This window comes from Bombus vancouverensis, chromosome 17 (genome assembly GCF_051014615.1).
Source record: "Bombus vancouverensis nearcticus chromosome 17, iyBomVanc1_principal, whole genome shotgun sequence".
Taxonomy (NCBI): domain Eukaryota; kingdom Metazoa; phylum Arthropoda; class Insecta; order Hymenoptera; family Apidae; genus Bombus; species Bombus vancouverensis.
In genome coordinates this window covers 3,206,166-3,228,704 of record NC_134927.1, presented here as the reverse complement: position 1 = coordinate 3,228,704, position 22,539 = coordinate 3,206,166, and the positions used below count along the sequence as shown (strand labels likewise).

The 22,539-nt window shown below is 41.1% G+C and overlaps 1 protein-coding gene across 1 annotated transcript; it reads left to right on the top strand.

The window, feature by feature from the left end:
- Positions 1–19,494: 19,494 nt before the first annotated feature.
- Positions 19,495–21,233, top strand: LOC117165162 (regulator of microtubule dynamics protein 1-like). The gene is made up of 4 exons (XM_033348624.2): positions 19,495–19,527; positions 20,207–20,359; positions 20,419–20,667; positions 20,843–21,233. The coding sequence occupies exons 1-4, from the start codon at positions 19,495–19,497 to the stop codon at positions 21,188–21,190; spliced, it is 783 nt and encodes a 260-aa protein (XP_033204515.2). The 3' UTR covers positions 21,191–21,233.
- The last annotated feature ends 1,306 nt before the right edge of the window (positions 21,234–22,539 follow it).

Sequence of the window (22,539 nt, the reverse complement as noted above, 5' to 3'; positions counted from 1 at the left end):
TTAAGTCGGACAGGTGCGAGTCGACGGAGTTTGTTGTAGACAGGCCGGCCTGGTGTGGTTTCGATGTGATGTACCACACCGTGCTGAGTTTTCTCTTGTCCGAAAGCCGGTGGGCGGGTTAGATTCGGAAATTCGACAAGGAGTCGGTGTTACGTCGACTCTCCGATGATTGTCCTAATCGACTCCGTCTGAGTCTAGGCCGTGTATTCTTCCGTCGACCGGTTCGAGTTAGAATCTGTGAGGCGTTTATTCCTCGCGTCCACCCACAATTCGTAATGATTGAGTCCACACCGATGATGGGTGTATCAACGTCCACTAGTATGAAACGCTATTTCATCGCTCGACGCAATGCCAATTCGAGGGACACTAAGGTGGTGCCGTAGGTCGCGACGCCTGACCCGTTAGCCGCGAACATTCGTACGTATCTTTATTCACGGACCCGTGTATTTTGTTGCGAGGAAATACACATAGGTCGGCGCCGGTGTCCACTAGGAAGGAGATTTTTGAGCTCCTGTCCCTCACAAATATGCGGCGGCATGCTAGGCCGTCGTCGCTTGCCGCGTTTACGGACAGCCAGTCTCGTTTCCCTGATTCCAGTTGTATGGTAAACGGCATTTCTTAGCGTGTGCTCGGAACGTCGTATGATAATGGCAAAGACCGGAGTTCTGTGAGTCTTCTCTTGGGCGCGGTCTGTGCCGTCTCGTGTTTGGACGTTGATGGCGGCGCCGGTCGAGGCGCAGTGCCTCGATTTGTGTCTATATTCTGGAGAGCCTGTCGTCCGACGATTCTGGGGAGCAATCTCGCCGGTCTCGATAACGGCGACCTTCTGTCTTCTCAACGAATGTCTCGTAGATCCGGTCAGCTGCCCGCGTCAATTTCTCTACGTCGGTTTTATCCACCGTGGCCAGGGCGTTGTCAAGGTATTCCGGGTGTCACTCCCTCCAGAACGTGAGGAGGAAATCGTCCGGCATGGAGGGGCCGGCTAGTCTCCTCAGATGCTGAAGGAATTAGGACGACTTTCGGTCGCCTATCTCTTCGGAGGTTAGCAGCCTGCGTGACCTCATGCCGGCGGCTGTATCAGCCAACGATCTCGTCTTTTAACTTTTCACATCGTTCCGCCTCTGTAATATTATGTATTAATATTATGTATTATTACGAAAAGTTTTTTGAGGAATGACCTGAGAGATTCTGCAAAGATGACATATTCAAGTTGCGTGAAAGATGGGGAGAGGTTTTGGAACAGAGTGGCACCCATATAATTCATCAAATGTATATCGAATCGAAATGTAAATTCGAGTGAACTTCTTCGGCGATCCAATGTTTTCAAAGACAAATATTGTCTTATTGTTATTATCTTTGCTATATCGAGAGACTAGAATTACAAAAAAGTTGTGAGGCTACATGGTTGTGCAATAACGTTGTCTGTAAGGAACGCGGTAACTTTAGTCTTAAATCTCATAACACGACTGTTTACCATATCGAAATATGCCCACGCCTACAAATGGCAACGTTGTGCAACTACCCGCCGCAAGTGTTTTCCTGGCACTGAAGAAACGGGGGATATAGCAAAGAACGAATCCATTTAGTAAGATGCTGAAATAACGTGTTTTATTTAGCGATTATCGAATTATTTGTTTATGTATATCACTTGGATCAACTAAGCTTAACGAAAGCGACGTTGACATGACACGGCGACCATATTGTTGAGGCTGATCAGAGCATGCGCACTGCGTGGTGCCGTGGCGCTGCTTTGCGCTGCAAAGCAGCCAATTTAGTGGCCTGCGCTGATTGGCCTGTGGTAAACGTTCGCTAATTGGTCGGTGGGAAAGCTAGAAAAATGGCTGACACAGATGTTTGTAGATACAGCGGTGCAGATAAATAACATGGCAATCGAGGTTAGTTCTTCCTGCATCATACTAGGGCTAGAATATGAAGAAGGATTTTTATGATATTGCCACTAGGCGAGTCCCATATAAACCAAAAGCACAGGCTGTTGTATGCGTAAAGCACCTTCTGGCGAAGAAAAAGAAAAAGAGGATCTACAAAATCAGAGACCTCTCCAGATCTCTGATAGGTAGAATTTATAAGAGAATTTTTAATTTTGTTTAAATTGATTTGAATTCAAGTTTGTTTCAAAAATTACTGCGAAACTGGGAAAAAATGGGAAGAGATACTCGAAGTATTTCGAGATACTTAGAAAGAGGTATTTCACGATGCAAAACTTTGAAGGAATCATTTCATAAAATACCATCTTTTCCCTTTCCTTTATTATATTTACATATGGCGGTTAGGACTCGTGAGAGCTTTAGATTAACCTTTCTTTTGGAATATAACAATAAAACTAATATACATTACGTTATATTCTTAATTTAAAAAACATAACATACTAGTCATAATGGACGTTCTTAATAAAAATAAATATTAATAATAATAATGTAGATTACAGCTTGTGTCACATACCATGTTTATCATATGGGGTCTGATAAACCTCACGTGACCGACCATGCGAATACATAATGTAATACATAAAGTAACGCAGGTAAATGGCATCAAATATTTCACATTTTTATGAAATATTGATGTTCATTCGAAATACCGTATCATAAATAAGCATAATTTAGTTTAAGATTTAATTCATCTTTTACTTTCAGCCATTAGCGTTGGTTTAGCTCTTCATGTCGGCTTTTTTCCGTCCGATTTTTTTTTCGGGCAATAATCACAAGAATGAACATTTTGTAAACGTACATGAAGAAAAGAATTTGCTTGAAATTTTTAATTCGGAACTAGCATATTTTTGCGTAAAAAGGAAGTGGATCAGACCGTGGACAGGCAGAATCTTCACTCACAGCAACTTCCATACAGTGAAAATTAATGCACTTAATAGGCACTTTTAGTAGATACTTGGTATTATGTTGCATACAATTACTAATTGTAGCATCGTACATGATAGAGTTATGAGTTGTATTATAAATAACGTTATGAGCTGATTGGTTGCGATCGCGGTTGTATTACATAGTTAGAGTATTTATCAGCTAGTTTCATTGATTTCTGTATAAGGATAGATTTTTATCTCATAGTTATTTTAATGAGGTATCATGTTCAACAATTTTAAAAGTTATCACTATATCTTTTCAAGTTTAACCTAGAATATATTAAATCCAACTATGGTAGAGTTGCATATTCATATTGCAATTGTATTCTTCACAATTTCATAGTAAAATTTCACTTAAATTCCAACCACAACTAATGTTGAGATTTTTTAGATTATTTGGCTATTATTATTATTGATTATTATTTTTGAGATTATTTGGCTGTATGTATATATTCTACTATATCAGCACTTTATTAATTTTAAATTGGATTTTATCATTGAATAAAAATTAATATGTATGAGAAATATACTTATTTTTACATAACTTTTGTTTCAATTATTGGCAAATCTTTACCATTTTATTTCACATGCTTTCTTTCGTTCTCTAAATCCACGTGAATATTGTTAAAATGAGCGTATTTTCGACCGATCGTGGGGAGACGCGATCGTGAGGAAGCGCGTCAATAGGAGTGGTAAATTCACGATTCTAAGAATCGACCCCGCGAGTCGATCGATCCCCTGATTTCCGTTAAGATAATACGCATGGTTGTTGTGGTATAACGCTGCGATTAACATATATATATATATATATTCTAGCTTGTGTTATTGTACAAAGTTGTTGGACATATATATATATATATATATGTCCAACAACTTTGTACAATAACACAAGCTAGATACTGCTAGATATAGAACACTGCTTAAGATATAGGTGACGAGGAAATGGATTGCTCTGACATTAGAGAATCCGAGTAGATATGCAGTCTGATCTGAAGACCGAGATTGAGTACGGGTAGTTATGTGGTCTTCGAAGGAGTCTTGATATGTAAGCGTATTCGGGTTGAACCGAACTCGTACTGGTAATATACTGTACTGGATGTCTCGTACTGAGAACTGGATATGTACTAATCTGGAAGTGAATTGTTTTCGTACTGTTTTAGAATTCGAACTGTCCGCTCTTATATACTTACGGAGGAAAGCTCGGTATGTGTGTAAGTATTGAACGAAGGAAGCTGATTCGTTGTTCACACTTTTCGTTATGAAAAAATTCAGACATTTTTATTAGGAAAATGACCGATTTTTCCCATTATATAACTACCAGCTGTATAAAACTTTCTATAAACTATATACTTTCTATAAACCGAAAATATTTGCAGGATTAATGGTTTCTGCAAGCTAATAAGACTCAGGTATAGCGGGGCCTTAGGTTTGTTGAGGGTGTACATAACGGTCAGCGGACCCTTAGCGACCCAATGGACGACCGAGGGACGTCGCATGGTTCCAATCACGCGACGTAACAATGAGTAAAGTAGATGGATTACATTTACAGTAATGCTATGATACTTGCCGGTCACGATGGTCCTCCTAATTACATGAAAATCATCGCTCACTGATGGAGGAGTTTCCCTCAAGAGGCCCTGGCCTTAGTGCTCTCTTTAACATAACGCGAAACTCGACAGGTGAGTAGTGTAAGGTAAGACAATGTTAATATTATTTTGAATATTTGTCGAGTAAAAGTTTTGTCAATGTTACAATGTTACAATGAGCTTTTTCTGATTAAAATTATTACCTATTATTGGTTTTATGCGGCCGTATATTATTTTCTCTAGTATTTTGGAAAACACAGGAAGTAGTGATATTGGTCTGTAAGATGTAGTTTGATGTGGGCCTTTGCATGATTTAGGCAAAACATTATGATCTGTGCCAGTTTCCATAGTTTAGGAAAGTATTGGATTCTTAGTATTGCATTGAATATTATTGTCATTAGCCTTATCGCTTTTGGCGAAAGATTTCTCAAGATTTTGCCATTGATTAGGTCGATTCCTGGTGCTTTATTATTTTTTGTTTTCTCGATTATGTTTCTAATTTCTTGTGCTGTTGTTTTAGCTATGGTACAGTGTTTGTCAGTTGATGTATTAGTGGTTAGAGCAACCTCGTCCGTATGACTATTGTGGTTGCTGTTATTGATATTATGTGGTGTAAATGTGTTGCATAGGTGGTTGGAAAATTCTTCAGCTTGCTTTTCGTTGTTTCTTGCCTATGCGTTCTCTGCTTTTCTGATTGCTGGGACTAGTTTTATTGGCTTCTTTATTTTTTTCGTGGCTTTCCATAGGGAGTAGTTGGAGTTCTCGTGTGCAGAGAGTCACTCCATAAATTTTGTGAATTCATTATTGTTGTGCTCTTTTATTTTGTTTTTTATTTCCTTTGCAAGTTTGTTTAGGTGTTTTTGTTTTCTTTTCTTCTATGTTTTTGCCATTTTGCTTTCGCTTTTCTCTTTTCTCTAATTTTTTCGAGGATGTCTAATGGAATTATTTTTGTTTGTCTGTTGGTTGGTTCAGATATATAGTGGTTGTCCATGCTGCTTTTTGAATAGTTTCTGTCGATGCTGTTACTGCCTGTCCGATGTGTTCAGGTGTTTTCAATGGGATGTTGCAGTTGGTTTTGCTCTCGATTGTTTCTTCAAAAGTTTGCCATTTGGTGGTTTTGTAACTGCAAAATCGAGTAGGTCAGGAATTTTGCTCAGATCTGTCGCCCAGTATGTCGGCCTTCCCGTGGATAATATATTGAGGTTATTGTTTCTAATGTAGTTTTCCAGGGTTCTCGAGATGTAGTGATGATTGATTCCCATAGTGTGTGCTTCGAATTATAGTCTCCCGCTGCGATATACTTGTCACCTAAGTGTTGAAAGTACTCTTTCCACATTGGTGTTGTCATTTTGTGTCGCGGTGGCACATATACTGCTGACAACTGGAAGTGGTTGCTGCTAGTTTGTAGTGTAACGGTGGTTGCTTGGGTATATTCCTTTCTTACATGGCTGTGTAAGTGATGTTTAATATCGTTTCTTATCATCACTGCGGTCCCTCCTTGTGATTTTGAGGGGTATTTGGTATCATGGTGTAGTATGGTTTTTTCATATGGCTGGTTGGGGCGAACTGCTTTCCTGAAACGAATAATATGTCTATATTGTTGTTATACAGGAATGTTTTAGTTTCTAGGACCCGTTGTTGTAGGCCGTCTGAGTTCTAGGCTGCTTTTTTTTTTTTTTTTTTTAGCTTAGCCGTTTTTATTTTTTGCTTAGCATGTTTGTAAGTTGTAACATGACAGTGATTTGTTGCGTTTGCTGTTTGAGAACTGCGTTTTGTTCGCTTATCATTTTTATTAGCATTTCAGTGTTTTTGATAGATTCCTTAAGCAGTTCTTTGATTTCTGTAGTGTCTACTTGACTACTTGCGCGCAGCTTCGGCTACCAGCAGTGTTGGTTGTTGTTTTCTTTTTTTCTTTTCAATTAGCAGACGCGCAAGAAGGTACCGAGAAAGAATAGCAACGCATCTAAACCGGCTGGCAGCGGAAACGATCAACACATCAAGCATAGAAATAGATCTCATTCAGGATATAACCTAACAAGCACGAAGATGGTACTCCGCTGGGGTAGCCACCCACATGATAATCAAACAGCCAAAAAATTCTGCCAAATGTCCAAATCGGACAAATTGTGAATGTAAATAACTAAATAAGAAAAAAATTGTTGTTTTTCTGCTTCTATAGTTTTCGTACCGTTTGTGTTTGCTTTTATTTTCCGTTTTTTTGTTGTGACTTGCCACCTTTCAGCTTTCATCCTGGTGGTTCGTTACTGCATTTATTCTCTTCATTGTTTTGAATGGGTTCCCTTTCAATTTCGTTTGTAGCTAAGCATTCTTGTTCTTTGTTTATTGATTGGCTTGGTTTTAAAATATTTGTTGTTTTCTTTATGCAGTATATTTCGTCTTTACTTGATATTTTTATTGGTGGAATATGAGCCTAGATTATAGATTTGATAATAGCCTTCTTAGTAGAAGACACGGTTTTCCAACACTTGGCTATGGGTGTTGACGTTTGTAACTTTCTTTTCCCCACTTACCGCACTTTGTCAGAAGCACTGTTTTGTACGCCTATTTAACTGGGCTGCTTGGGCAGAACTGCAGCTCAGCACTTAGCTCGCATTTCTTCCAAGTAAAATCTCAGCTTCTTATTGTATATACGACCGTAATCGTGGTCGCGACCATTCGATTATCTATACCACCACTGCCACTTTATTCTCGTGGTTATGTCACATGGCATGAAAGTTCCACACATATACGTATATGTAATTTATATGCAGTTCTATAGTCTGTTCAAAGAGACGAGAGAGACAATCGAGTGTCACTAATCGGCAGCTAACAACTGCGCAGTCGCAAAAATCACGTGTTGCTTATGTTTACTCTCTCATCTTATTGGAGAGACTAGAGGCAAAGTACAATTTCGTTTTCATCCTATCCCACCTCTCCTACCATCGCACGTGTAACGTCAATTCACATCAGAAACCAGGCCACTGTGACATTAGAGGCCAGATGTGTGCAGGTCATCACCGCGTACCCTCAATAACCTCAAGGCTCCACTATAAACTTAAACTTTTAGTTTATTTCTGTAGTTTATGTATGGAAGGGTCCTTGAACAGTCCTTAGGTTTAATACGTTCCTACAAATTACGGAGGAAGCAGGTAGTTACCTAATGGGAAAACCGAATATTTGGCTAACGAAAAGCCACGTTGGTAGGAGGCTTCCTCCTCCTATCTTCATTTATTAACGTGCGCTATAACCAATTGGCATCGCGGATCGTTACCCTCACTTTTCCCAACGAAAAGTATAAACAACGAATCCGCGTTGTTAGTGCAAAGAGACACCGAGCTTTCCTCCGTAATAATACGAGAACACCTCGACACTGAAACTACTAACTCTCATCAGTCAACATCTCTCTGATCAGTCGCGTAAACTGTACTTGTGTTATTTAATAAAGAAACAAAGCGGAGTTACGGCTCAACCTTCTTGTAACCTTTAAAACCTAAACCTTAATTTTACGTGGCATACGCCTTTAAAAACTAAACCTTAATTTTACGTGGCGTCGTCGCTATTGATCGATTACGGTGATAGAAATCGACGGCGACTATATCGAACCTAAGTAACGTAAAACGATGACTCGACAACATTGGCGTAGTCTGCTAAATAAAGTGCCACTTATTACCAAACTGAATGATTTCTTTACTTTATATATAATAGTACGTACACATTTTGTCCCAAAGATAGACGAGCTTTTTAAAAATAATAATGCAGAGGCATCGTTTCCAAGAAAATGTTCTATTTTATGCAAAACACATTCCTCCTGTCGCGATACACGTCCTATTTGCATGCCCAACTAATGCGTCAAGATATGTGTGTGATTATTAAATAGGTTTTAGAGTTCGATATTTAATTGATTCACACAGATTCAATTTTAGCTTTCTATATTTCACCATCATGTACAGTCATATGAACACACCGGATACTCTCTGATAATTAACACGTGGCGGACGCCAAAACAAAAAAGCGTCGTTGGAAGTCGTACCAACTTTGCATGTAGGAACTAGTGATCATACCAATCTAATATTTTCCTCAACATGCTATTATTTAATTATGTATGGAGACAAAAGATTGAAGGGAACATTAATCTTCTTTACTCGAAAGTTCCATGAAGGGGTTTTCGACATCCTGTTATGGATTTTAACGTTATATAGGTATGTATAATGTTTAATCTACGATTTTTCTTACAAAACGTCATACAAGATGGTTTATGTCTTCGAATGTCCATTATCTTCTTCTCTATGACTCGTACGGGGGAAGCTCATGTATCGTCCGATTTGAGAAACCCTGTACACCCTGCAGCTTAGGCTGACCTACTTTCATTCATGTAAGGAGGTTTGCTCGCGCACAGGGTGATATTTCGGCTAATTTTTAATTGCCAATAGAAAACGAAGCCGAAAACGCAATTTTTTTATTCTGGATTTTCATCTTATTTTAGCTTCAAGAATCATCTCTTAAATTTTTTTACATGTGTAGTTGAACACTTTCTATGTATGTATATGTTAGACGTCGGGTTAGGCTAGCACGATGTTTAATGAAATTTCAATTTTTTTTTTTTTAGACCTACGATTAATATTACTTGAAATTCAGATGCTGTTGCATAGATTTATTCAAAATAATGTCACCTTCGACAATTATCTGGGAAGAAATCTTAACGCCAATAATAATGAGCGATTATATTTTAAAGTGACAACGCATACGGGAAAAAAAAGAAAATCATGGCTATTTGCCCATTGAATAGATATAAATTAGATTTGGAATAAAATACGCTGCCAGTAAGAATAGTTGTAACGGTGTTATTTATGTCATGGGAGGATTTCAAGGCAATCCCCATTGAGAAAAAAGAAGCAATGCAAAAAAAAAATTAAAAATTAAATCTGTAAACGTTTTATACACACATTTATTATGATAAATGAATTATCATTATAAGAGCGATGATTTTACTTATTCTTCTGAGTTATTCATTAAATTGCTTCCTCTTATTAGTGATTTGCAAAAAAAAAAATAATAAGACAACATAAATACATCGAGAATAAAATTTTTAGCGTGAGATTGATAAATAAATTAAAGAATTTTGTTAATTTTCTATATATACGTCGGAGACGAAAGGACGTCGGAGCCCTTCTAGAACTTCAGGATAACCCCTTAGCATTGTAATCTAGAGCCTACTATAGCCGTAATGAAACAATCGCAGTTATCCAAACCGATAGTAATTATACGGGATTAGTGATGGTGAGCTTTGGCTCAGGGCGACAGCCTGCCGCCCAACGTAGCCGCGGTTAACGGGACGGGCGCTCCGTCTAACAAAGGTGCGGAGCGGTGTTATGACTCTCATTAAAGGAATTACCCATAGAGGTACCTGACAGTAAAACATGCCAACGGTTCCTTCGGACAATGAATTCCTGAAGTTGAGGCACGTACACGGCACAAGTCCAGTTAGCCCGAGGGCCCGCTATAAAACCAGAGTTTTTTCGGCGATTAAGATTTTTGCAAACGGACAAGCAGCTGTTGTCCCAAATCGACCAACCGACAGCGACGTCGATCCAAGGATCTTGTGTACTTAGACACCCCACCAGAGTTTGTCTCGGTGGCGTCGTTGGGACGAAGATTCAGTCTTGCTTGAGATTTGATCGACGAAGAGAGTAGCGTCTTACGATCAGGGAGGGGTACACGTTTGAGTTAGAGCAAGGATATCTATCCTCCCGTTGACCATGGATTCGTTATCGAGCCTGAGACCATCGTCACTAGTGTCGAGTGCGTGTGTCCGCCGTGAGTTCGCGGCTACTTTGTAACATCCTTAATTGTGACAATAAAAGTCCCTTACGTACGGTAAGACGATGGATGACTTCAATGACGAACCATTACCTATCCCAAGCCCTCACCGGGATAGACTCGTAAAATTCGAGACGACGTAAAATTCTCAAAAGTCACACGATTCACGACAAAAAGATCAAGGGAGAACAATATATTGCTCCCAATTTGCATAATACAATTATCCCCTGACAGCAATATAAGTAACCTGTTAAAAATAAACCATTTTAACTACTTCAGAATAAAATGGGAAAAAATAGTCAAAAGAAAAAAAAAAAAAGGATGACATAACTCAATGCCACAAATGCCAGCGATTAGGTCACACAGCACAAAACTGCAACTTAAACTACCGCTGTGTTAAATTCAGTGAGCCCCATGGTCCAGGCGACTGCAAAATAAAAAGGGAAAACGCAGTAACCAAAGACAAAATATTCTGCGTCAATTGCAAAAACTAGGGACACCCCGCGTCATACAAAGGTTGCCCCAAACTCGTAGAGCTTCGTAAAAAGCTAGCCGATAAACACAAAAAAGACTGAGGTGGTATGTCGTGATAGGGTCGGAAGGAAAACTCAGATTTATTGAACGATAAATGTTTATTCACTCTAATGTCAATGAGTACACTTGACGCAGGATTCGCGATTATATTCGGTTCGCGAATGCGCGGTTATGAGATAGAGCTTGGATAGCTACGATTCGAGATGCGCTGCGAGTGCGGACAATGAACCGCGTAAGTGTAACGATCGTTGTGTGTTGACTCGCTGTAATAGACTGACTTTTTGTCGCGATGCTGCTGCGGAGGAAGACTGCGTTGGGATGTGTCTCAGGATGCGAAGGCATCGGATTCGTAGAGGAAAGCTTTGGTTCGGAAAGTGAGGGAAATGTACGTTAATGTTTATTGGCTAATTCGTGTTGGTCGTTGGAAAAGGATGCTAGCTGCCCTTGAGAGGGTGTTGCTAGCGGGCAGCATCGTACGTGAGAGATAGCAGATTTCTTGTGTGTCCCCGTGGTAGGTGGTCGACTTCCAGACTGATAAACAAAGACTGTTTGTCTCTTTGGAGGACCTTAGCTAAAATAAATCCTAAGATTTATAGCGGTCCTTAGGCTAGCTGGAAATATTCGGTACGAATGTATCGACATCTGGCAATCATCTTGTCCGCAGGTATAGGGTCTTTGTGTCGTGCGTCACGCGATGTAGACTGTTGGGAAGTTTACTGCCAAGTGCCGCCACAAGACAAAGAAACAAAGATAAAACGAATTGCCCAAATAAGCCGCAAATACGTCCCAGAACTAAAGTTCTCTGACGTAGTGAAACAACAAACAAAATTAAATCAAACAATCGAAAACACATCGCAATTAACAAACTTAGATCCGCGCTCAAGCCAAAGCTCAATCACAATCGATGACTCCCCCCATCTAAACATTATAAACGTTATTGAAGACTTTAAAAAAGGTATTCTCCAAGCGTTAAAAGAACAACAAATGCAATTAAAGGAAATAAAAAATACACTATCAACGCACGAAGAAAGGTTCGACGCCATCTTCAGCACTTTTAATAGTACAGATGACGAATAACCAAAACACGCTAAACCAACAATTACAGCAAAAAACACATAAATTTAACCTAAAGCATCTGAAAATAATCGCAATAAATGCTAACTCTTTAATCTCAAACCAAAAAAGATACAGTATGCTAACCCTAATAAATAAAGAAGCCCCCGATATGGTACTCATCTCAGAAACAAAACTAAACAAAAGACACAATGTACACTTCAAAAACTACACCATGATAAGACACGACAGACCGAACGCCAGTCAAGGAGGAGGAACAGCGATCCTCATAAAAAACCCTATAAAATACAAAACGATCCTAATTGATAAAATAACACGTTTCAGAACCTTAGAAACAACGATCATAAAAATAAAAATAAGCAATAAGGAAAATTTATTCATCACTGCAGCCTACGCAACCTACGGAAACCAGAAAGAATTTAACTACGAATTCAATAACCTTTTCGAACTCTTGCAGCTCAACAAACCGGAAAACTACTATATAATAGCAGGAGACCTTAACGCAAAACACACAAGCTGGAAAAACGAAATAAACAACACGAGAGGCAACTTCATTAGAAACTGGCTAGACAATAAAAGCATCCACTACAAAACAAACTTATACAGCTCCGAGCTACCCTCTTACCCAAAAGGAGGCTCATACCTGGACATATGCCTAGCAGATGCGCGACTAAAATTCCAAAACCTACGTCCAAACAATACCCTAAAAACCTTAGCCTATGACAGTGACCATAACGCCCTAGTATTTCAAGTTAACAAAAACACATCTGACTTCCTAACACTCGAAACTAAGACCGAGACACCCAGGCACAATTACAAAAAGACAGACTGGAAAAAGTTCCAAAACACACTCGAACAAAACTGCGACCTAAACATCTACAACAACGTCAAGCTAACAAAAAGACAAATCGACTCATTCATAGATGAAATAGAAAAACACACAAATCGCTCTCCAAAAATCCGTGCCAATCATAAAACAAAAAAATTCATGTGAACCCTATATAAACAATAAAATAAAAGATCTACATCGAGATAAAAGCTACATACTCTCCAAAATAAACAATATAAAATTTAACTATTCTTACGACAAAAGAGAAGATTTAGAATTCCTAAAGTACCTACGATACAGAATAAAAGCGCAACTGAAACAAGAATTCGCAAATTCTACAAACCATAACTGGACAAACAAAATAAAAAACATCTCCAAATACAACTCAGCCAACATGTTCCCACAAATAAATCAAATCTTTAGACCAAAAGAACAAAACCCCATCCCACCTCTCAAATTGCCCCCAGAAAATGCCTCCCTTGTCACGTAATTTTTTGGGTTGGTTGGTGAAAATAAAATATAGTTGAGTCGTAACACAACTATTAACTTTGTTTTAATCAACCTTTATTATGAATTCAGCAATCACAATGTAACACGCACTGAATTAACATAAATCACAATTCACTCCAACTACGTTATGTAAGACTTAGTTACAACAATACATTAAGTACGCGACTTATAAGAGTAGAGACCGACATAGATATGTTGACTATTCTAAGGATACAGAATAAGTGAAAGTCTTACTGACGATACTGTGTCTGAGGAAAGCTAGGGGTGGGGGTATCTAAGGACACGGGACGGAATTTACGACAGGAAATACTCGCTTGGTCCGAAGGACCTTAACTATAAAAATGCCAAGGCCCCTGGTAGGCACTTAAGACTATTGAGGGTGCGCGCCAGGGATATGCAGGCATCTGGGTGCCATCCTGTCCGGGGTGTATGGCCTGGTCTCTGATATGAATTGACGTTACACCCTCATCCAAGAAGCAGGTATAACGATACACAACACCATCAAAGACACCGAGGGTAACTTCATAATACCTAAAACAATAGAAAAACTAGACATCATCGGCACCCACTTTTCCAAAATACATACGCAAAACGAACACATGGGCCGAGAACAACTAAATAGAATTATCATCGCAGAAACAAACAAACTCAAAAATGAAATGGAACAAGACAAAACGCTAAACAAAACAGTCTGCACATTCTCAAACGAAAACACCGCAGACAACCCCAAACAACCAGATCCAGAAATAAACTTCACAAATTACAATCAACTAAACATAATCCTCTCCAAACTAAACAACAAAAAATCCTCCGGCTTTGACGGCATCCCAACCATCTTACTCAAGCGCCTACCGAACAAAATAAAATGGTACTACACAATACCCTTCAACAATGCTCTAAACAACACATACTTCCCCAGAAAATGGAAAAAAGCCAAATTGATAGCTATAACAAAAAAGGATAAAAACGGCTCATCGCCCGCAAACCTACGACCCATAAGTCTGCTCCCCAACATAAGCAAAGTATTTGAAATAATCATAAACAACCCCCTAACCTCCTTCTGCACAAAAAATAACATAATCCCAGAGAATCAATTCGGCTTCCGACACAAACACTCCACAATTCACGCAGTAAACAAACTTACGTCGGACATCTGCTGGGCTCTAAACGCAAAACAACGAGTAGCCGCCTGCTTAATAGACCTCGAAAAAGCTTTCGACACAGTCTGGATCCCAGGTCTCATATACAAACTGATCAAAAAAAAGTTCCCTAAACACCTGATTAAAATAGTCTGGGACATGATCACAAGCAGAACATTCGTAATGACTGAAGGTTCACACTCATCAAGCAAAGAATTCTCCATAAAAACGGTCTACAACAAGGTACAGTAAATTCCCCGTTACTTTTCAGTATTTACAACAGCGACTTACTAAACCTCTTTGATCTCAATACATCCACCCATAAACGCTCCATAGCCTTCGCAGACGACCTAATCATATACGTAACAGGCCGCAAAACCAAAACAATAAAAACGGAACTCCAAGAACTTTTTGAGAAAATAAACGACTATTACCACGCATGGAAACTAAAAATCAACATAAGCAAATGCGAAACCATACTGTTTAGACCCAAGTCAAGTGAAATCGGCCCAATAGAAAGAGAACACTGCAAAAAATTTCAGATAAGAGAAAAAACAGACAAAGGGGCCCTCATACCACACAAAAATTGCGTAAAATACTTAGGGGTAAACATAGATTACAAATTAAACTACAAGCAGCACACCGAAATTCAACTTACCAAGGCCAATAAAGCATTTTGGAAAATGAAAAAACTATTCCACTCCAAACATCTCGACAGCAAAGTAAAAATTATATGCTATTAAGCACTAATCAGACCGATCATAACCTACGGCTGCCCAATCTGGTACAACATATTAGCCTCCCAAATGGAAAAAATTCGCATATTCGAAAGAAAATGCATCAGAGCTTGCTTGAGTACTTACAGATCCGAACACAGCGGATTCAAAAAATACGTAAGAAACAAAATAATATACGACCCAGCCAACGTTCACCGCATAGACTGTCACATCCTAAAGCTAATAAGAAACCACTATCCCCCACTAGCGTGCATTCATTAGATGTGCCGCCAGTGCTGGCACGTGTATGCACTTCCGAGAATTCGGCGGAGAGAGTGTGAAGATATCGATGGTACATTGGGCACGTCGGTGTTGCGCTTTGGCGGCGTCGCGCTTTGCATCCGGAGCCGTTGAAAAGTTCCATGGCCCGTGCCGCCACAGTACCCCCTTACCAGTGATAACGCTATATAAATGAAAAATATATAAATGTTACAGGCAAGGGTGCACGTTCGCCGGCTCCTAACGCCTATCCGAGACCCGCCTGAAACCAATCAGGAAATCGAACTCTCCTGCCCGCGCGTGTGGTGTGATGAACTCTTGAGTACCCTTCGCTTTGTTCGTTTCGGGCACCAGGCGGTATCGTTCCATTGCGCTTTTCTGTGCTATGGTGTTCAATATTATCGTTAAATAGAAATGCGGGTTTCAATCGGTCTATGGACACTATTACGTTTTTATTATTTATTTTAATAGTGAAGGTCTTTTTTCCTCGCTCTATAACCTGATACGGCCCGTCGTAGGGTGGTTGTAAGGGGTCTCCGATGGCGTCGCGACGCAGAAATACATAAGGCGATGTTTCGAGGTCGCGGAACACGAAGGTTCTCCTTTCGCCGTGTCGCGTAATTGGATGAGGCCTGATTTTTCCTATTCGGTCTTTTAGGCGACTTGCGAATTCCGAATTGGCCTGTTGTTTAGTCGGTACAAAAAATTCTGCCGGCAATCGTATGCCGGTGCCATAAACCATTTCGGCTGCCGTCGCGTTTAGGTCCTCTTTAATAGCCGTTCGTATGCCTAATAGAACTATCGGCAAGATATCCACCCAGTTGCTCGTATCGTGGCATTTGATTGCTGCTTTTAGTTGTCGGTGCAGGCGCCCTACCATCCCGTTGGAGGCGGGGTGATAGGCTGTCGTGCGCAAATGTCTGATGCCGAGCAACCGGCATAGTTCGTTAAATAGGTTCGACTCGAACTGGCGTCCTTGATCGGTCGTTATTTTTAAAGGCACGCCGAAACGAGATATCCACGTGGAAAGGAGAGCCGAAGCGACGGTTGCCGCCTCCATGTCGGCGATGGGAATGGCTTCGGGCCAACGCGAAAAACGGTCGATACACGTTAGACAATATCGGTAGCCTTTTGAATATGGCATCGCGATAATGTCTATGTGTAAGTGTTCGAAACGGCCCGCTAATTCTCCGAATGTTCCGACGGGTGAGGATACGTGCCTGGTGACTTTACATTGTTGACACGGGATACATTGTCGTGTCCAATTTCGGGAGTCCTTGTTTATGGACGGCCAGACGAAACGCGTCGTCACCAGGTTTTGAGTGGCACGTATCCCTGGATGGGAAAGTCCATGGAGCGAATTAAATACGTCGCGCCGCAAGGATTTCGGTACGTACGGTCGTACAAAGTCACCCGATACGTCGCAATATATTTCTACGTCGTGATCGGGGAAACGTATTTTCTTTAACCGTAGCGCGGATGTACCGGAGTTGACGATGTTGCTTAGTTCTTTGTCGGCTTCTTGCGCGGCGGCGAGAGCTCGATGGTCCACAGACTTTCCTATCGCTTCGATGCGTGACAGAGCGTCGGCAACATTATTGTCTAACCCCTTGATATATCTTATGTCGGTAGTGAATTGTCCGATGCAATCTAGTTGCCGGAATTGTCGCGGCGAACACTTATCAGGATCTTGGTTGAACGCATATGTAAGGGGTTTATGATCGGTGTAAATTATAAAATTTCTCCCTTCAATGGCGTGTCGAAATCGCTTTACCGCAGTGTACATAGCGAGTAATTCGCGGTCGTACGCGCTGTACTTTCGCTGCGCGGAGTTCAACGGTTTGGTAAGGAAACCTAACGGCTGCCAAGAGTCGTTGACGCGTTGCTGGAGGACCGCTCCTATTGCATAGTCGGATGCGTCTACCGCGAGGCTAACAGGTGCGCCAGGTATCGAATGCGCTAACATCGTGGCGTTAGCGAGGGCGCGTTTCGACTCGCGGAAGCTGGCTTCGGATTGCTCTGTCCATTTGATGGGCGCGTTGCCCTTTTTTCCTCCTTTTAATAGGTCGTTTAGGGGTTGAAAAATTTTTGCGGCCCCCGGTATGAAACGTCGATAGAAATTAATCATACCGAGGTACCTGCGTAGTGCTTTAACGGTCCCGGGGAGCGGTACTTCTACAATAGCGTCAACGCGTTCGGCTAGCGGCTTTATCCCGTCGGCGTTTACGGTGTGTCCCGAGAATGTGATTTCGTTCATACCGAATTCGCACTTTACTGGGTTGATGACTACGCCATACTCGTTTAAGCGTTCAAACAAAATCCGAAGGTGTTCGCGATCTTGTTCTTCGGTTTCGGATGCGATTAAGAAATCGTCTATGTAAGCGAACACGAAGTCCAGACCACGGGTAATTTCGTCAACGAATCTTTGACACGTTTGCGCGGTGTTTCGAAGCCCAAACATCATGTTGGTTGCTTCGAAAAGTCCGAAAGGTGTCGTGATCGCGGTTTTCTTAACGTCTTCTGGCGCGATCGGGATTTGGTGGTAAGCGCGGACAAGGTCGATTTTTGAGTAGACACGCTTACCGTACAGATGTTGCGCGATATCTTCGATGTGTGGTGGGGAGTACCTGTCGGGTATGGTGCGAGCGTTCAACGCACGATAGTCGCCGCATGGTCGTAGACTTCCGTCCTTCTTTGGGACGACATGCAGGGGTGATGCCCATGGACTCTTCGATGGCCGCATCACTCCTTGCTCGATCATTGCTGCAAAATCCGCCTTGACTTGCTTGAGACGATCCGGTGCGAGACGTCGAGGTTTACTGTAGACGGGTGGCCCGGGTGTGGTTTCAATATGGTGTACCACACTGTGTCGGATTTTCTCTCGTCCGAAGGCCGGTGGGCGAGTTAGATCCGGAAACTCCGCCAAAAGTCGATGGTAGACCGATTCGCCGATTACGGTTTTGATGGATATTTCTTCCGTCGTGGCAGCATATCCCCTTGATGATAATTGGGTTGTCGTGTCGAGGAGTCGTTTGTTTCGCGGGTCCACGAGCAACCCATAATGGCTTAAAAAATCTACGCCTATGATAGGCGTTTGAACGTCAGCAATTACGAAGTTCCACTTGAAGGCTCGTCTTAGGGACAGGTTAAGGCCAATCGCAGTGGTACCATACGTTGCGATGCGCGTCCCGTTGGCCGCGAATAGTTCGTACGTGTTTTTCTTGACGTGCCTATGGATTTTACTGCGGGGGTATACGCTGATGTCGGCGCCGGTGTCTACGAGGAAAGAGATCTTCGTTCCTTTGTCCGTAACGAAGATGCGGCGGGATCTCAGGCCGTCGTCGTCTGCCGCGTCTACGGACGGCTGGTCTCGTTTCCCGACTTCCACGTGCATGGGAAACGACAGCTCCTCGCGCGTTCTCCGAACTTTGCATGATAGAAACACAGATCGTCTTGCCGTGGCCGATCTCGCGAGCGCGAACGTCGGTGGTATCGCGAACGCGAGCGTGATCGTGATCGTGGTCGACGATGATTAATGATGCTCAACGCGTTCATCTGTGCCTGCAACTGTGATATTCGCTCACTCAACACGTTGATTGCGGCGGCCATTGGTTCGTATACTCCAGCGTTTTGCGCTGGTGGGTCCATTACTGCCGTTACTCGGGCGGTGCGCTGAAAATCCTCCGTGAATTCTTCAGCGATCAGGTCCGCCTGCCGCAATAACCTTTCTGGGTCCGAATCGTCGACTGCCGCGAGGATACGCCTGATGCGGGCGGGTAATCGGTTCCTCCACAGCGTGAGGGTAAAATCATCGGGCGTGGAGGGGCTGGAGAGTTTTTTTAAATGTTGATAAAACTGGGATGGTTTTCTATCTCCCATCTCCTCGCTTTCCACCAACTTCTTTATCCGGGTCGCGTCCGTATCGGATAATTTGCGAATGAGCGCATGTTTTAATTTCTCGTAGCGTCCGATGTCTGGAAGGTTCGTCATCAGGTCTTCGACGTCCTGGAGCTGTTGATCGTTGAGGCATTTTACCAGCGTAACGTACTTAATGGTGTCTTCCGTAATTCGCGCTGCCTCGAATTGTCTCTCCAGAAGGGCAAACCATGCCGCCGTGTTCGTGGGCAGCAGTGGAGACATGCTGATCACCTGGCTGGCTATGGTTCCCTGTGTATTACTTTCCATCGTCGCGGTGCACTCAAAATCGGTGGTTAAAAACGATAGCACTATCACGGTCACCTCTTTCACAAAATGTCACGTTAAATCACGTCGGGGTCACCAGTTTGAGGTGGTATGGTGATAGGTGCGTAAGGAACTACTCTTGGTGTTTTTAACGAACAATAGTTTAATTAGAAATAATCAACAATCAGAGTTAACAATTAACAACTAACAATTACACTTAACAGACAACAGGTAACAACTAACAAATAACGATAGACACCGAGAGATCATTCGACGCGTTGCTATGCAAATAGTACCGAGGAGTTACACATTTAATAGCGCAAGACAGACTGACTCTGCTTTTGTTTCGGATCGCGCAGATTCTTCCCTTCGTAGCCCATCGATATCCCCCACTAGCGTGCATTCATTAGATGTGCCGCCAGTGCTGGCACGTGTATGCTCTTCCGAGAATTCGGCGGAAAGAGTGTGAAGATATCGATGGTACATTGGGCACGTCGGTGTTGCGCTTTGGCGGCGTCGCGCTTTGCATCCGGAGCCGTTGGAAAGTTCCGTGGCCCGTGCCGCCACAGATCTATAAATTTTAATATATTATACAAAATTATTCAATTAGTTTTCACTATTAGAGCAGCAATCAGTACATGTTAACAACAAAATTATGTACCATATAGTCGTTCACTGCTATGGGTATTTGGGGTCTTACAAAAAGGAGAGGTGACAACGAAGCAATCATAACTACAAAAGAAGTTCTAATAGCAAAAGCCGATGCATTATACGAGCAAGAACAATACCAGGAAATACATGACCTTCTAATAAATTATAAAGTAATGACATTATGTATATCACTTATAAATGTAGATAATAAAATTGAATATTTTTATAGGATAGCGGTGATATTGAAATTATATGGCGTTTGTGTAGAGCAATGTATAAATTGTCTAAAATTGTGAGTGAAGTGGATGGAAAGAAATTAATTTTCGAAGCTTATGATTTAATACTTGAAGCACTTGAGATAAAAGAGGATAATTGGGCTGCACACAAATGGGCATCGATTCTTCTTAATTCTAAGACTCTTTATGAAGGAGTAAAAGCACAAATAAAAGAGTCATATAATATTAAGAAACATATGCTGGTATATTTCATGATAATATATTAATATATATATATATATATATATATATATTTATAAGTATATATATATATATATATATATATATATATATATATATATATATATATATACTTATAAATATTTCATTCCCTGACACAATGTCAAGCAATTGTATCGAATATGTTTAATGTCGCAGAGAGCAATGGAACTAAATCCAAAAGAACCAACACTTACGTACATGCTTGGTACTTGGTGCTATCAAGTTGCTGATTTAACATGGTATCAAAGAAAAATTGCATCTGTAATATTTGGAGAACCGCCATCTTCATCATTCGAGGAAGCTCTAAAATATTTTGAAACTGCAGAGGAAATTGATCCCAATTTCTATAGTCAAAATTTATTAATGTTGGGAAAAACCTACTTAAAATTAAATCAAAAAGAGCTAGCTACGAAATATTTAAAAATGGCCCTTGATTATCCTGCAAAGAACGAAGATGATCGAGATGCTAAACAGGAAGCGCAGAAGTTGTTAAAGAAATTTTAACAAACTGGACAGAAGTTATAATCTATTATATGATAAATTGGAATTGAAGGGATAGAAGGGATAAAGAAAAATTTAGAATCTATCTTTTAAGTAGAAGTATAAAATTTATTTACTATAATGTACAATACAACTTATGTGTGATGAGCCTGTTATACACAACATCTATTTACAGTTCCCAAGTAAAGTAAGTAGTAGTTCCCATATAAAGTAGTTCCCAAGTCTAATTAGTTTAGCGATCAGGAGAGTATTCTACTTCTTCTTCTTCTTCTTCTTTTTCTTGTTCATCTTCATTCGTATTCCTGCGACGCCCCAGAATTGCTTCTGCTTGCAACCTGGTGAGCAACAGGAGATATGGACGCGCTGCTGGGCTGCCTGATCTTCGTCCCGTCCTTCCCGTCAGATGGTATAAAAGGTAGCGATGCAGGCCAAATAGCGAGATGAATTCACCACATGGGCAAATAAAGCTCACCATAACGTAATTCGGTGGTAAACTGTCTCGAGATTGTGTTCTGATGTGCAAGCTATTGTAACCAAGCGGGCACTCTCCCATCGTTTTGTTATAAGGCACGATCTGGAAAAATAAAATTAAGATAGGTAAATAAAAAATAAATAAATAATAAATAAAGAAATAGAATAAATAATTTTAAACAAATTGTTTGAAAAATCAGTGGAAGAAACGATTTGAAGGAAATAAAATACTTACTGCTCCAAGTGTGGTGAAGATGTATAAGGACGCTTTCAATCGCGAAGCGCTTCCAAACACGAAGAACTTTCGAACGTCGAGAATTTTCAAACGTCAAGAACTTCGAAGCGTCAAGAACTTTCAAACGTTCTGTTCGATAGTCGAATTGGGAATGTGATCTCCGAGCTAGTTGTCGAGCTTATATAGACGCCATTTCGCTTCATGTTTGCCACCATTGGGTGGGTTAAGACTTTTAAGGGGGCCCCCTAATTAACAGGCTGGTAAAGCCTAAGCAGTTGTTCATTTGTTTGGTGTATGAAACACGGTTGAAAGGACAGACGTATTGTGCATCAGGTATGCGAAACCTTCTTAATTATGGAAAGTCCGAGAATGCTTCTGAGAATATACAATGACAACAGAGTTGGAGGAAAGTGCGATTCTAATTTATTATTGCCCCTTTAATGAGGGTCATAACACCGGTCCGCACCTTCGTTAGACGGAGCGCCCGCCCCGTTGACCGTGGCTACGTTGGGCGGCAGGCTGTCGCCCCGAGCCAAAGCTCACCGTCACTACTCCCGAACAGTTACCATCAGCTTGGATAACTGCGATTGTTTCATTACGGCTATAGTAGACTCTAGATTACAATGTTAGGAGGTTAGGAGGGGCC